We start from the raw sequence: 16320 nt of genomic DNA on the forward strand, positions 1-16320 counted from the left end.
TATATTCTTCAGGTTGCATTCTGGCAGCTTACTTATTACCCTTGATGACTGGGTTCTTGACTCCTGCTTTTGGCGAGGTCTTTGCCACTGTCCCATTAGACCCACAATGTTTTCCAGAAACATGAGGTGGGCAGCATTGATGTAATTATTCACAATGAACAGATGGGAAACTGAGGCTCAGACAGGACCAACTGCTCAAAAGGAAATAGCTCATAAGTAGGAGAGCTGAAGACAGATGTTCTGTTTCAACATACTATGTCTTTCCACTTAACTGCTCACTTTCTTTGTGTTGTTTTGAAAGGCATAATTACCTTGCTCTAGTATTGAACTCAAGGCTGGGTGGGGATAAATGTTATTGCTAGGCAAGCTTGACTGAGACAGATCTGAGGTTATTCTATAGTTTCTGAGAGAATCAACAAAGAACCCTCAGAGTATATTTAAAAGGCACTCATTGGGGCGCCTGGGTGGCTCAGTCGGTTAAGCGGCCGACTTCGGCTCAGGTCACGATCTCGCGGTCCGTGAGTTCGAGACCCGCGTCGGGCTCTGTGCTGACAGCTTAGAGCCTGAAGCCTGTTTCAGATTCTGCGTCTCCCTCTCTCTCTGACCCTCCCCCGTTCATGCTCTGTCTCTGTCTCAAAAATAAATAAACGTTAAAAAAAAAATTTAAAAAAAAAAGGCATTCATTGATCACTATCCCTTCCCCTTCTGTGCACATATGATGAAATCTGTCCACCTGGACGCATTACATGAAGATGAACCTTGCTTATGGCATTTGATCTGGTTGCCCACCTGTCCCAGAAGTGAGTCTCCAGATTCACAACTGATGTGACATTTACACTTATTTTCTCTAAGTCACATATAAAAGACTAGAATTAAGAAATGGTAAGGAAAAAAAAAAGTGGTAAGGAAAAGTTTTGATGAGCCTGTTTGATTCAATTATCTATGATTTTACTCAAACATGTACCACTGTCCCTAAAATTAAGAGACAGGAAGTTAAGGCACCATTGCTGAAGTGATACGTCAGAGGAAATGTTACCTGTGAAGATGGAGACATCATCATATAATAATATGATTGATCCCATGAAGGCTGCCTACTACTCTGTGACGTAGTCTGGAGTCCACAAAAAATCAAGATTATTTTAAATATAAACTCTAGTCATGTTACAAACCTATCCCTACACTTGAAAGCGCATCTGAGCTGGCTTTTGTCAGACGTGCAGCAGCTCTAAGGCGGGCCCACTAAACTGTGGCCAAGCCAGTGAATACTCTGTATACATACCTTACATTAAACTGACACATAAAAGCCATTTTGTGTTGCTGCTTTAGCTTCTCCACCCTCAGCGTGACTAGCAAAACCAAGATGCATAATCACACATATCAACCTAGAACTTTGCCCTATAATGCATAGTCTCTGAAAGTCTCTTTTCTCCTTCCTGTCAGTCCTTAGTGTCACGATCACTGAGTGGCTCTGTTATTCACAGACGTGCGGCTATCATCCTGCAGGAATGTGTCTGTTTCTGTCCTTGACTCACTTTTTTCTTTCTTCCTTTCTTTTTCTCTCTCTTCCTCCATCTTAGTACCAGCCAGACCTTTTCTGTTTAACTCTATTCTTTTATTCCTGAAACACTCCGAGTGCTATTCAGAGAAGATGGGTCGGCACAGAGCACCTTGAGAGCTCAATGCTGTGTAATAGGATGTGCTCCCGGAAAAATTTCAGATCCAGACGGCACTGTTGTCCTTCACTTCAGTCAATGACAAAAGGCAATCTTTTTTCCTTTTGAATTTTTGACAGAGGTAGCTCAGGTAATGAGCAAAATGGAGCTCTGAATGTGTCTTGACAGATAAAAACGATCATAAAGAGAGACTATGGCAAATACTGTACAAAAGTCGGACTTGACATTGATGGTATTTTTAACAAAAGTCTGTATAAATATCAGATACTGCAGACTCGGATAAGAGAAGCTTATTTTCATAAGGCGAGGTTGCTAAAACCTGAATATTCTATCAGCAAAGAAATGAAGATTATAATTACATATGCACTGAAATATTTCCACTTAGCATGAGCTATCACAGCTCTACCTATTTTTCACGTTTTTTTCTCCTTACAGTTTATGTCCCTGTGGCTGGGTGGCAAAGGGAAAAAGCACTGTTAGAATAACAACTAATAAGTACCGATAATTATCCAGTGTCTTCATATTAGCATTTCCCCTTTAACACACGAGAACTTGGGAGTTTCAGAAAGATTAAGTGATTTGCCCAAAATGGGTCAGCTTGCAGATTTCAGAGTTAGATTCAAGTAGTGACCTTTTGCCTCTTTTTATTCTTTCACTGTGATGGCATGACATTTCTGAATGACATCGTACCCGTCGGCTTATCTTAGATAATTTCTACCTCAAACTGAGGTTCAAATTTCCCTAAAACTGCATTTCTTCCTTTCTTTTTTAAGCTGCACGTGACCTAAATGTTGAACCCCAGACTGACCCGTATTTGTTTTATACCATGCAGAGATATCTGAAAATGTACACATTTTAACCCAGAAAATGGATTTATGTTAAGCATAACACAAGCATGAACATATAAGCACACCTTATATTATACTTTGCAGTGTACCATTATAAAGAAAACAATAGCTTTACAGAATAAAAGTAACTATGGCAACCTATAGATTCAAATCAGCCTGTCTCCAAGGTGGCAGTTCCCAGTTGCCTCAGTAACTTTCCATTAAAATGTGTCTCAAACATACACGTTTTGGGGAAGCATTAGCCGAATGTCCTACTTAAGGTTCTCAACTTAATTATCCCTTTCAGTGTTAATGATGAAAATAATCTGATCATACCAAACTCTTTGGGTAGGTCTGTTTCAGTACAACCTTCTCAGCCTCTTGCATTTCGGAATCCTGCCTAACTAACATTGCGAGACGTATCTTTTGACATCCATTGGTCAGGAGGAGGTAAGACGGAGCCAGGAGCTAAGAAACAGTTTTAGTTTAAAAAAAAAAAAAAAAAAAAAAAAAAAACAGAAAAAACTGCTCATGTTGGCTATTGATTAGTGATCCTGACTGTCCCCTGTTGTTGCCACCCCGTTACCCTCCACCCCCCCCCCCCCCACCAAAGTTTATGGAGTGCAGATGGTTTAGTTTAGGGTAATGGGAAATGACTACAATCTGCAGTTTCCCCTTAATTCTCAAGTTAAGGTTGTGTTCCATAATTAGGTTCCAGATCCTGAGACCAGGATTGGTTTTCATTTACTGTGGAATGAGAATGGCAACAATGACAACTTCAACTCAGCAAATACTTACTGTGTGCCCACAATGTACAAGGCAGTGTGGTCTCCTCCTGCAGAGCACAACAGGTGAATGAGAGCTGGGTTTTGCCTTTAAAATATGACCTACTAGGATAGAAGCAGGTGAGTGTGGGCATGGATGCAGCATGTAGGTATGCAGGATAAAGTTCATAAGAAAACTACAGGCATAAGGTTTTTAGTGTTTAAGTTAACTGAAGCTTTCTTTGAGGAGCTTTATGATACAGGACGATTACAAATTTGGGAAACGACAAATAGGACATGATGAATAAATGAGTTGTCTGGGGTAAAGATTATATATGGAGGCATACTGGGAGAGAAGTCTGGGTAGATCAGACAAGAAATATGTTGAGAAAACCCTAACCATATAGATTGGAACTTATCTTTAATTTCATAATCAAACAAGAATCACTGAAGTTTTTTGTAAAGGAGTAGAATAAAAGTTAATCTGTAATTTTGAAGGTGATTGCTAGACTTTTGTAGGGAGGGCAAAAAGCAGCAGAGAGGGGTGCCTGGGTAGCTCTGTTGGTTAAGCGTCAGACTCTTGATTTCAACTCAGGTTGTGATCTCATGGTTTCTGAGATCAAGCCCCACATCATGATCTGCATTGAGGGTGGAGCCTAAGATTCTCTCTCCCTCTGCCCTTCTCCCTGGCTTGTGCTCTCTCTTAAAATAATTTTTTTTTAAAAAGCAGTAGAGATGGATGGGGTGCCTGGGTGGCTCAGTCGGTTGAGCCTCTGACCTCAGCTCAGGTCATGATCTCATGCTCTGTGACTTAGGGCCCTGCGTCAGGCTCTGTGCTGACAGCTTGGAGCCTGGAGCCTGCTTTGGATTCTGTGTCTACCTCTCTTTCTCTCTCTGCCCCTCCCCTGCTCATGCTCTCTCTCTCTCTCTCTCAAAAATGAATAAACTTAAAAAAAAATTAAAAAAAAGCAGTAGAGACATGTATAAAGATAAATAAGCAAGAAAAAAATGAAGGCTTGAATTAGGATAGTGCAATGAAAATGATAAAAAAGCGAACTTGAGGAGTGCTCAGTGTTGACACTGGCAACAGACTGGGTCTAGAAGGTAAAAGCAAAAGATGAATGGAAAATGAATACGTCATTAATGGAAGTGATATTAACATAACTAGTGAAGTCATTCATTCACTCATCAAATGTTTACTGAGCACTTATTTCGTTACTCTTTGCCAGGTACCCTGCTAAGAGCTCCAAGAGGTACAGAAGCTGGTCTAGTGAGATGACAGACTTATTTAATACACAGAGTTGAAAGTACCAGAACATTCAAGCCATCCATGGTCAATAGAGACCTATAGTTTAGAAGAGTCATTGGGATGGAGTTGTCTGTAAAAAGAGAGGTCGCTGTGGAAAGGGGCAAGATCACTGAAGTACAATTTTTCTGTGAAGTAGAAAAATTCTCAGAAAGAAGAGCAAGTTCAAGAACAGTTGTGAGAAAAGAGCTATCCTGTACCTGGGAGTCTGGAGGAACAAAAATTATTAGCAAAGAGATGGTCAAAAATAAATAAGGGGAGAGCCGACATGAGGCGGTATGGCACCAGGGAGATAAGCAGCAGTTCAAGCAGCACAGACCCTGGGAAATTCAAGAGCATCATCTTTTCAGTGGGAGTAGCGAAGGTGAAGCCGGAGAAGAGGTTCCTGGATTAGGTCATTATGCAATCTATTTCAAGAAGCCTTGTTGGTAAGTGAGGAGCTAGAAGCCAGAAGCAGATGGGGGGAATGGAGACAGAAGATCGGTTGGGGAGATAAAGAGAACAATGGAAAGGTAGCTTGACATAATAACAACACTTACGACAACATAAACTACCAGTTAACATTTTTTTTGACAAATCATGTGTCAGGCAGTGTTCTAAGTACCTGACACATACGAATGCACTTAATCCCTAGCCAATTCATGACTTCTGAGAAAGATGCTATGTTCTACCTTTCTCAAGGACAGGGAAACCCAGACACTTCACTAGATGATGAAGCTTACCCTACCTCACACTGTTAATTTGTATTCCTTTGAACTCAGCACTCTGACTTCAGAGTCCCTTGACCATCCTGTAATGCTGTGAGGCTAGCAAAAACTTACACAGGTTTGTGGGAAGAAAGGAAATAGGAAGATGGAGAGATGGAATGATGGTTGAAACAAGCCAAAAGGGGGATGGGATAAGGGGTAACCCCCTTGTGGGAGGAACCCTAATAAGGCTCCCTGGAACAGGATGAAGAAAAGGTAGGGAATGAGACATGGAGAGATTTTAAGCTCAGAAGCACATAGCTGTGGGGGGCCTGTATTAGGTGATTTTTTTTTTTTTTGTCCTTTTGGTAAAGCAAAAGGTGAGGTCACTGGCTCAGGGTGCTAAAACGGGACACTTGTTCCTAAGGTACAGAGCAGGAGCTAAGAGGAGACTCCCCATAAACCTCCTTATTTATCTTCCTTTATCAATGAAAACTTATTCCACAGTGGAAAGGCAAGGATGGACCATTAGGTATACACGGACCTATCAACAAGTTCTACCCAGACATACATATGCACCATGATGAAAATACAGAGGACACTTCAGCTGTGCAGACCTGAGTGCGAGGTGGTACCTAAGAACTAAAAGGCAACTTCTAATCTCCTAGATATTCTCTTCCTTTCTCTTTCAAGTGGCTTCAACGGCAAAAAGAAACATAAAGTGCAGCCAACCTAAATCAACAGCATATTGATGTACATTTTTCCTTTGTGGGTTTTTTTTCCCGTCTCTTGCAAGAAGTGCTTGCTATTTAAAATCTGTTACTAGGTGATAGTGGCAAAGCACATTTTTCTCTCTTCCCAAGTCAACCCTACATATATCACCGCGTGTTTGCAAGTAAAAATACCTGTTGCCATGCACGTGAGAGGCGCAGAATGCAAAGCTGTAATGGAGCAGGGTTGGGTCAATGACAGCACCGTTTTCTGAATGTTCCATCAGTTCTGTAAGGTAGCAGAGATGTCTGTGACAGCCTCTCACACCATAACGGGCACAGTACTCATCTAACACAAAGACTTGGCCAGGGCTAAACCAACCCTGCAAAAGAAAAAAAAAATTTTTTTTCTTTCTGTACTAGGATTTGCTTTTCTGTAGGCACTCTTAGACATTATAAGAAGAAGCTGCATCAAAGTGTCTTTTGATATATTTTTTTTATTAGTAGCATGTTGCATGTTATTTTCAGAAAGCTAATGTCAACAGTTTTGGACCTGATCTGGGACACTGGTCACCTAATACCATTCTCTCTTTATTGCCATGGCAAGGCACGGGAAACCGGTTTTTCTCCACCGTCATTCAAAATTAACCAAATTTATTCACAGTATCTAAAATTGTCAGTCACGAAGAATAACATTCTGACAAACTTCGATCCACGAATGAGTCAATTAAAAAGAGAATGGTAAATCAGACACCATAATCGAAACTGCCGAGTTGCCAGAAGCACTTTTATAAGAAAATTCTAGTTAAGTCTAGCAGCGGTAAACATATGCTATTTGGAAATTTACATTTTGGGGACATTGTTCTCGTTCTGTTTGTCTTTCTGTGACCAATATAACAGAGTTAATGTTTTATAATAGTTTTTGGTGTTCTTGAAACGAGATGTGAAAGGTGTGTGTGTCCGTGCACTTGTGTGTGCGTGCACGTGAGCCAACTGAACCAGCAGGTAGTGTCTGCTTGGCTAATACTGGAGGGCAGGGTTAGGCAGAGTTGGTTCATAAAATGTTTTGATGGATTATATGAACTAAGAAATAAATGGTTTTAAAAGGGGGCAGGATAATGGTGCAAGAGAAGGAAAAGATTGGTGAGAAATGCAGAAAGCTAAGACAGCAAGAACACTAAGACAGAGAAAAACAAGCTCTCAAAAACTTACTGTGCTGATGGTACAGGCACCGAACTGGACATACAATATTACGCGCTCTCTGTAATATTAGAGCCATCGTGCCTGGTAGTTACTATGCTCTCCCTGTCACAGCCACATAAGCTACAATGCAGCAACATTTAGTGAATTGCTCGAGACACTGAAAGTCGGTTGTCGGGCCATGATTTACATCCAGGGCCATCCATCCTGCCTCCAAACACCCTTTTCTCATCACACCATGCTCACTACCCTCTAGATGCAGTTGAAGACACACTGTAGTGCTCTCCTCAGACTCCTTATGACACGTGGGGTCATCCACTTAACCAAAACAACTTTTGTAATTCAGTACCCAACTCCACTGAGTGGAAATCCACCAGGGAAGCCCGTCATTGATGTCCACTGTGTGTGTGCTTGTCCCCGGAAAGGCACCATCAGGTCTTGTGATGATTTCACTCTCCATATAACTGTAAAGTTTGGGCTGGATCAGGTTTAAACCATGCACGTAGTGTACTTAATAATGAATGTACAAATGACTTATCAGGACAGTAAACTGGGATCACAGCAGTAAGTGGTTTTAATTCCTCCTGCCTATTCAAACATGTCCAATGAGCTTGGAGCACATCCTGTCGAAAATCTTACTTTAAAGAGACCGTAGCTTTATAGTAGGTAGCTACCATGCCATGTTCAGCAGTCAAAAGACTATGTGGTGATGGAAACAGGCATATTCAGGCTGGACACATTTCAGAGCAATGGCCGCTGACATGCATCCTTGGAAAGGCACGTGCAATTCCTAGGCTACAGTCTAATGCCCACATTCTGAGGGGTCAAGCATTCCTTCTATATGTAAACGGTACTTTATATGCCAAATTCTGCCTGGTTTCAACACACAGAGAGTAGCAGTTTAGCTACTTGATTTAGTTTTCTTAAGGAATTCAAATTATCTTTGGAAGGTTAAAGGAAACCAAAGCTTTCTTGTTACATGTTGCCCTGTCATATCATTTATCCCACTGTTTCTTTCCCCCGCCACTTAGGTTGTCTTTCTAGAAAGAAGAGAGAAACGAAAGATATCAGCATTTGGTGAGACTTTAAACCTTAAAATGTCTCTACAGGTGTTAGTAAATCCTATCCCAGAGGTGTGGTTTTTTTTTTTCTTTCTTTTTTTTTTGCCTTCATTAAAGCCTTTATTTTCATTCAGCCTTCTCCAGAGGGACTGATAAACCACAAGTCAGTGTCTGTTTGAGTCTATTCTCCTGTCTATTGAGTGGCACAGCAGTGGTCTTCAAGTGTATAATTTTCAAATTGGGAGGCAATCGATTGGAATCCTTTATCCCTAACTCCCAACTACAGTTATTAAAGGGGTCAGGAATAAAATGCCGCTTCATAACAAGTGTTTCTCACTTAAAAAAAAAATCTTTCATTCTAACCTACAGGGAACTGGATGGACAGACTTGTACTCACCAAGCAAGAATAGGAATCATTCAGTCTGTGATCCAAAGTCTGCCTCTGGAGTAGTCTAAAAAGGAAGGCGTGGTCAAGCTTGCAAGGATTAGCAGAAATAAACTCATCCATACCATGTTTCTGAAAACGGTCTGCATCTGTAAATCCAGAAAAGCATGTATAACACATTTAGTTTCCTGGCTTACTCATGGGCAAATACAGGTTTTGAACACAAAATGCATGCCTCATGATAACACACTATTTTCTATTGCAAAAAATAGGATGCCAGGAATCCAGCATATTAACATAAATTGCAATTTTTCTGCAGCCTAGTGAAAAATGATCTGGCAAAATCTGCAGATCATTTGAAATGAGGAAATCCTACTTTCAATCAGAGCCTCTTCTAATAGTCATCACAGAAATAATCTTATTTTCCAATCTTAAGAAAAGTAGGTACATTTTAAGTATGTGTTTAAAGAAGGAATTGACTGGAAAAGAACCCAGGTCTAGTCATAAAAAAATAGCAATGATGGCTAGAAGCTTGCTTTCCAAATGGCAAACTAGGACAGAAATGAACACACAGGCTTCTGCTGGATCACTTCCAGTCTTTTTTTTCTTTTTCTTTTCTTTTTTTTTTTTTTTTTTTGAGCCTTTAATGGGACCAACCTTCATGTAGAAATGGCACTGAATGCTCTCAAGCTTCAAGTTTAAGAGATAGGAAAAAGGGAGCATCATGTTTGTGCAAATACGCAGACAAAGCATAACGTCCCAAATGGCACTTCAATCAAAGACCCAAATTTCTTGTTCTTTGCAGATTGCATCTTTCAACGCCTGCAGACCCTGCGGGTTTATCAAAAGGCAAGCTTTTAGGACTGCTTTCATTAATGGTATGTTTTGTCAAAGTCTTCAATGTGAATTATTTACTAAGTAGAGAGAAAAAAAGACACACACCACCCAAAAGGAGTGCTGGGGTGTTACTACATTAGCTCTGTTAGAAATGTAGCGTGCATCAGGCAAGCAATCAGTTATCAGGGTAAAAGTGGACTCTCCTGACAATGGTGGGGCCGAGGCTCCATTGTTCCTTAAAATTCATAGACAGATCTGATTCTGGTCATCACAAGAAGTAGAGTCCTAAATGTAAGCCAAATGTAATTTTTAAAACCTATATGGTACAATCCTAAAATTGTAAAGGAAGGAAGACAAAAGTTTATTGATTAAACGCAATTATAGAGTCAGGCTCATAATAAAACTCAATATTGATCTGTGGACATGATGCTAACATAATCAGTCACATTTAGATATTTAGCCCAGATCATATTGATCCTATGTCAAGTTCAACTTTCAGCCATATTTGTGGATGGAAGAACTATGTAATTCAAGCTGAAGGGTCTTCAGAATCACATTAAAAAAAAATCTCACATCAGTGCAGATGTGAATGCAGCAAGTTAGCAATGAATGGGTGTTCATCGATGATGTAAGGTATTGGGTTGTGATGCATGGAGAAACTGCCATATGTATTCCCTTGGATTCACTAATTACTTAACTGAATGATTAAATGCATTACATGTGGTAAATTAGTATTAACTGGATGAACACCAAATGTTATTAAACTGCTCTTCCTGAATTGAGAAATGAGACAATCCAACTTCTCTTGTACTTTATTTGTATGTATAATAGTCCTTCAAAATAAAGTTACATATATAATAATGCAAAAATAATATCAAATTAGTAGACAGCATATTGAAAAATGCAAGGTACATATATAATAAAACTGTTATTTTGTGTTCTAAATAATCTTAGAATCTTCATTTCTCCGTTTGAGAGAAAAAAATCTTTTAGTAACATCTTTATGAAATTACTAGTTTTATAAAACATCTGAATTTTATTCATTATTTCTTTCAACGGAGAAGGTCATAACAAGCAGTTAAAAATAACACTCACTTAAGGCTTATCTGTTGAGAATAGGATATACAATAAATTTCACAGAAAATCCACAATTCTTTTACACTTCTACAAAATACATACATTACATACATAAATACATACAATACATTGTACATAATTCTCTTTTTGCTTCCACCCTTTATAGAGGTTTATAGAAGCAAATTTTTTTTTCATTTTAAAGCAAAGTGTTTACAGTCTTTCAATAAAATCTACAAGGTCCTGAAAAATATGACTTATGGTTCATTTCTGCAATCAAATCATATTTTTAAAAATGAATTTACTTTACGAAGTATTTTCCTCATGAAATGTAACTCTAAACCACACATTTACCTATGTGTTAAGCCCTTCTGAATCACACACATGAATGAAAAATTATTTTGCCAACAATTGGTTTTCGTGATAAAAATATTCCTACTAGCAGTTTAAGTCACAAAAATGGACTCCATATCAACAGTGATAAGATACGCAGGCCAACAAAATTCTATTAAAGAAAGAAACCCCACAGTCTCGCTGGGGCTATATTTCCATGAAAGTGAAATGTATTCTTAGGGATTGTCCCATCTTCAAAATACAGGCTGCAAAGACCAAGCTGTTCTACTTTCTTTTTATACCTTATAAGCACAATTTGAAATACTTCATGCAAATATATTTCACCATGCACCACTGATTCATTAGTTTCTATAAACTCATGAAGAAATAAATTTTGAAAAAGCAACAGTTTTGATCTCTGTGAGAAATATTTCACTTTAAAACACCCGCTCATGAACCAAAGTACAATAGGAAAACTATTGTTGAAATACTATCTAGTTTCTTATTTCTGTACAAGAATATTTTCATGTAGTTTTCTCTTGGCGTAACATATCTACATTTACTCTTAGAAAATGCAGAGATATCATCTGGATATCAATTACATAACCAAATGCAAAGCTTGGAGACCGGCTTTAAAACTGGGTTATACTCGATTATCTTCAATTAATGTTTATTATAACACAAAATTTGGTGACTAGTTTTAAATGAAAAATTATTCATGGCACTAATCAAAAGTTCACCGATAAGGACAAATTTCAGTTCAGTTTGTCTTCCGAAACGGTGTAAGAAAATTATCAAAAGAAACCGACGAGATTTGAGCTTGAACAACGCACTGCAAAACTGTCAAATTGTGATGATTAACCTATGGACTAACTACAGATGTGGGACATGGTAATTGAGGATACTGGTGGAGAGTTTCTATGGTAACAGTTGGCTATATGCGCCAGCGTCTTTAGGTGGTACTGTCACCAGGTGTGGTAAAAGTGGATGGAATAAAACCCAAATTGAGAAAGATTATTATTTGCTATAGATTTATGGAATTATAGAGGCTTATTCAAACGGAACCTGAAAATTTAAATTTGTCATTAGGGTAACAGCTGTTGGAAGTCCAGGGAAAAGAATGAGTAGGCTGACAGTACCAATTTAAACAGTTAACACTGACTTGAAAACAGCTAGCCTAGGAAACAACGCGAGGACTATTAGCAGGCTGGTAGGCCCCCCTGTGGTGTGTGGGAGGGGGCTCTTCGGTAGACACTGACCACAGCCAGCCCCTGTGTGCTCAAGAATGCAAACATGAGGATAGGCATCTGAAGTCAGGATGTGAGGGGGAAAAAAGTTAACTGAAGGGGCACCTGGGTGGCTCAGTTGGTTAAGCGTCTGACTTCACCCCAGGTCATGATCTCACAGTTTGTGAGTTCAAGCCCCGCGTCAGGCTCTGTGCCTGGAGCCCACTTAGAGTTCTGTGTCTCTCCTTCTCTCTCTGCCCCTCCCCTGCCCCTGCTCACACTGTGTCTTTCTCAAAAATAAACATTTAAAAAAATTTTTTTAAAAATCAACTGAAATGTTTCTTCTTTTGCAACTAATTCTAAGGATGGTGTGTGTGTGTGCGTGCACGCATGTACGCTCACTGCTCTTGGTGTTGAGAGAAATTAGAATATAAAACGGGAGAAAAGGATGTGAGGGAGGGGCAAATGTGACACTGCAGGGGAAGAGGCGGGCATCCCTTAGCATTCTGAGAACACTCTGGTGTTCAGACCTGGGACTCAGGTACCAAAAGGACTATGAAAAAGGTGTTGCTACCTAAGAGTGCATCTCCTCCTCTGCAAAATCCTGAACTGAACTAAGCAGCATATGAATCTTTTCAAATACAATAACTTGATTTAAGACTGTCCTATGGTTAAGAGCTTGCTGGTAGCTGCATTTGCTGATACCCACATCTGATTATACTTTCCTTTTAGGTCAAATTCTCAATGAGCTTGAAAATTCACATGAAGTTAAACATGGGACAGATAAGGACCACTTGTCTTTTTGATAGCACCCACGTAGCCACTAACAGGAAGTTCCAGGTTACAGAATTTTATGTAGATCTTGGTTAATATTTTTTGTTTTATGTACACATGTATTATGCTGAACACCAAAGAGAAATGTTGATACGTATATTAATTAGGAGTTTGTTCACACCTCTATTATCGATCCAAATAATTTCTTAGCTTGTTTTTGTTAAATTGATTAAAACCGGATGTATGAATTTACACATCTTGCTTTCTGCAACGAATAACAAATAAGGAGTATTTTCACAAGACAATTTTAATCAACACATACAGACTAGAATCACAGGCAAGGTATTATTTGAAATAGTATATTATAATATATATAATATATTCAATGTAAGATAAAACATACCTATGAAGTGTGAAATTCAACTTACTAGATTAATCAAGAAAATAAGCTCATAAAATTAAATGTAAGCTTATATTCCAATTTAAGATTTTTTAAAATCTGGCTTAAAATAAAAAGGTAAATTTTCTGGTTCTTTTTTGACATTATTGGAAATGAACTGTGTTGTACTGTATTGTGTTACATACATATTGTATTGCATTATATACATGAGAGAAAAATGAAAAACAGTTGCTTTGCATAGAAAAGGACAGTTTAATCAAAGACTGCCTGTCAGTCTGGCAGAAGGCAATATACTACTATCTGAAGCAGAGAAACTGGATATCAAGCCGACTCTCTATCTGTTCAGTTTACTCTATTTTCTTAAAATTTCTAAATATCCTGAAAGCTAAAGAAACAGGGAAGTTGAATAGACTCACTTACTAGAAAAATCTATAAATACATACCTTTATTTATATCCTAAAATAAGGTTATCTTCAAATAAGTTAGACTTTATAAATTTATTATTTTTTTCTGACTATCTTCCAAACATTAAAAAATGTTTAGTTCTAAAAAAGGTTTAAGTTATAACATAAATACTTCAAAGATAATTCAGGAAATAGAGGAAATGGACTAGCAACTAGTCCCTTTAATTAAACTAATATACTGTGAATAATTTATTCTATTTATAAAACTGTGTTTAACATAGTGAAATACCATACACACAATTTAGTATTTTTCCACGTAACATTACTGAGTAGTGTTTTGCAGGCTGTTGTAATACCTTCGCAGCCATGACCTTTACGCCCATATGAATGGTAGATATTAGGTTGTTTCTACTTCTCTGTTGTGGCAAAAATATGTTTTTGTTTCATAAATGGCAAAGTTAACCTAAATATTCTGGGTTTGCCTAGAAAGTAGGAGCCTGGCGTTGTAAATAAGACCATGATATTCCTTCAACAATCAGATTATTACAAAAATTTTAATACAATGAAGTAAAAAGAAAATCATGAAAACACTCACCTTTACCAGCTATAGGTCAGCAAAGGAGTGAAAAAGCATAGTTAAATAGATTAGGAGAATATTTATTTCTATAACTAGTCACACTTTATTTTCATGTTATCTTCTTAGTTTCTATTAAAGACTCTAAAAGTTGTTCTTCCAAGAGATGACCAAAAAAGAAGAAAAAGGAATGTTATGGAAGTCATGGAATGAAGAAAATACTAAGGGCTAACTACTCTCTGGAAAGTTAAATGGTTTCTCTGATAGAGGTCAAGATCAGTATTCTTTTTTATTTTAGTTTTTTAAAAAATAATTCATTGTCCTGTTAGCTAACATAAAGTGTATGTTATATATACGGTGTATATACATATGTATATTTACATAGATATATATTTATGTTATATATATGTTATATATACAGTGTGTATATATATACATATATATATATGTATATATATACACACACACACACACACAGTGGTGTGTGTATATATATGTGCCTGTGTATATATATGTATATGCATACATATATATATATATATATATGTGTGTGTGTGTATATATGCTATACATATGGTATAACACAAAGGTAATTGGAGTTGAGCTCATATCCCATCTTTAATTATTTGGCCTTATGTACCGTTAAGATGCCTAGATGTGATACTGAAGGGGGCTCAAAAAGAAAAGAGAGTAGTTATTTGATGTGGAGAACAAAATAATGCACGTCAAGATGTTACTCTCCTGGAGAAGAACCTTAACAGTAAAGGGTGTTGAATGAAAGGTCAAAATTCGAATTTAAAGTCATACCAAAAAAAGTCTTATTACAGAAGAGACCAGAGAAGTTTTGCAAGTGTAACAAATTAGAATATCTGGGTTTAATGATTATTAAAGCTGTGTTTGAAAACGTTTCTGTAATTATTACATCATTCGTTATTAATCACTTGTAGATTCAAATGAAGAATAAAATTCTTGATTTAATTAGCATAAAAAGGATGACATGAATACTAAGGTATTTAGATAAAGAAAGTTGGCTTGATGACTCATTCTTTTTTGTCAATCTACAACAGAAAATAGCCCTCTTATTCTTCTGAGTTAAGAACAACCCTAGAAAGTGACGGTTCATGATTTTGGTATTCTGGAGTCCTATCTATGCCCATTTAATTTTGCAATACTTTTTCCATTTTTGTAAAACACATAAAAAAAGTTACAATTATAAGTATTAAAATAAATTTTCTTTTAGAAGTTTGAGAGAATTTTCTTATATGCCCTTGAGATGCCCAAATGTACCCCAATGCTTGGCAAATTTGTAACTGAAAACCCAGGCACCATTTATTCCAGATCCGTATGAAAAATTAGAGAGCTGATTCTATGACTAATACAAACTATTTTTATTCAATTAGGAATTCGTTAATGATGTAAACTATGATACTGAACAAATTTGCCTCAGGCAATTTTATATATTATTAAGGTTATTAATTGATAATGAAATTATGTTTTAACAAAACTTACAAAGCTGAGCATCCGCATGGAGAGTCCCTCCTTTAGGATTCAGTTTCTGGGTTTGAATCGCAGGAATGGGTTTATATGATTGACCTGTGGCCCTATACATGGCCTGAACCCATAATATTCTATCCTGTTCATCATCACTGGCAAATATCACCGTGTCTCCTTCTTTAACCGCATTAAAGAACATCTGTCCACCCTGAAGGCCTGTGGAGAAAGAAAGACATCATTAAAAAAACTTACGTAGTTGGCAGAGTTTTAAGCTCATTCGCTAAATGGTCTCATAGAAAAGAATGAATTTGATATCAATAGCTCGATGCTACTAAGAAAAGTTTAAATTTCCGTACTACTTTAAAAATTAAAAATAGCCTAGGGAAACAAATAGTTCATGGCACAGTAACATTATGCAAGCCATATAAACCTACTCCATAGAAATATATAGTGTAGTTTGAAAGCTCAGGCCAGAGAAGAAAGTCTTCTCTTGGCACATTTCTAAAGCCAGATGCAGGAGAAATATACGGTAATTTTAGCAGAAAAGGCAAAAATGATGCTTTTATCTGTATGGCATCTTATCCTCCACAAA

General features: G+C 37.5%; 1 protein-coding gene across 16 annotated transcripts in view; it reads right to left on the reverse strand.

Annotated features, from left to right (window-relative positions):
- The window catches only part of CADPS2 (calcium dependent secretion activator 2), a 540953-nt gene that overhangs the window by 142320 nt on the left and 382313 nt on the right, over window positions 1-16320 (reverse strand). For 9 of the 16 annotated variants that reach the window (XM_053897639.1, XM_053897630.1, XM_053897632.1 and 6 more), the window contains 3 exons: window positions 15735-15944; window positions 8625-8761; window positions 6162-6349 (listed from right to left, as the gene is read on the reverse strand). In XM_053897639.1, coding sequence (XP_053753614.1) covers window positions 6162-6349; window positions 8625-8761; window positions 15735-15944 — 535 coding nt within the window. The remainder of the gene's footprint in view (window positions 1-6161; window positions 6350-8624; window positions 8762-15734; window positions 15945-16320) is intronic. The other 7 variants (XM_053897641.1, XM_053897631.1, XM_053897640.1 and 4 more) reach the window with 1 other exon arrangement.

Source organism: Panthera pardus, unplaced genomic scaffold, assembly GCF_024362965.1.
Source record: "Panthera pardus isolate Hobbes unplaced genomic scaffold, ASM2436296v1 HiC_scaffold_8, whole genome shotgun sequence".
Classification (NCBI taxonomy): Eukaryota; Metazoa; Chordata; class Mammalia; order Carnivora; family Felidae; genus Panthera; species Panthera pardus.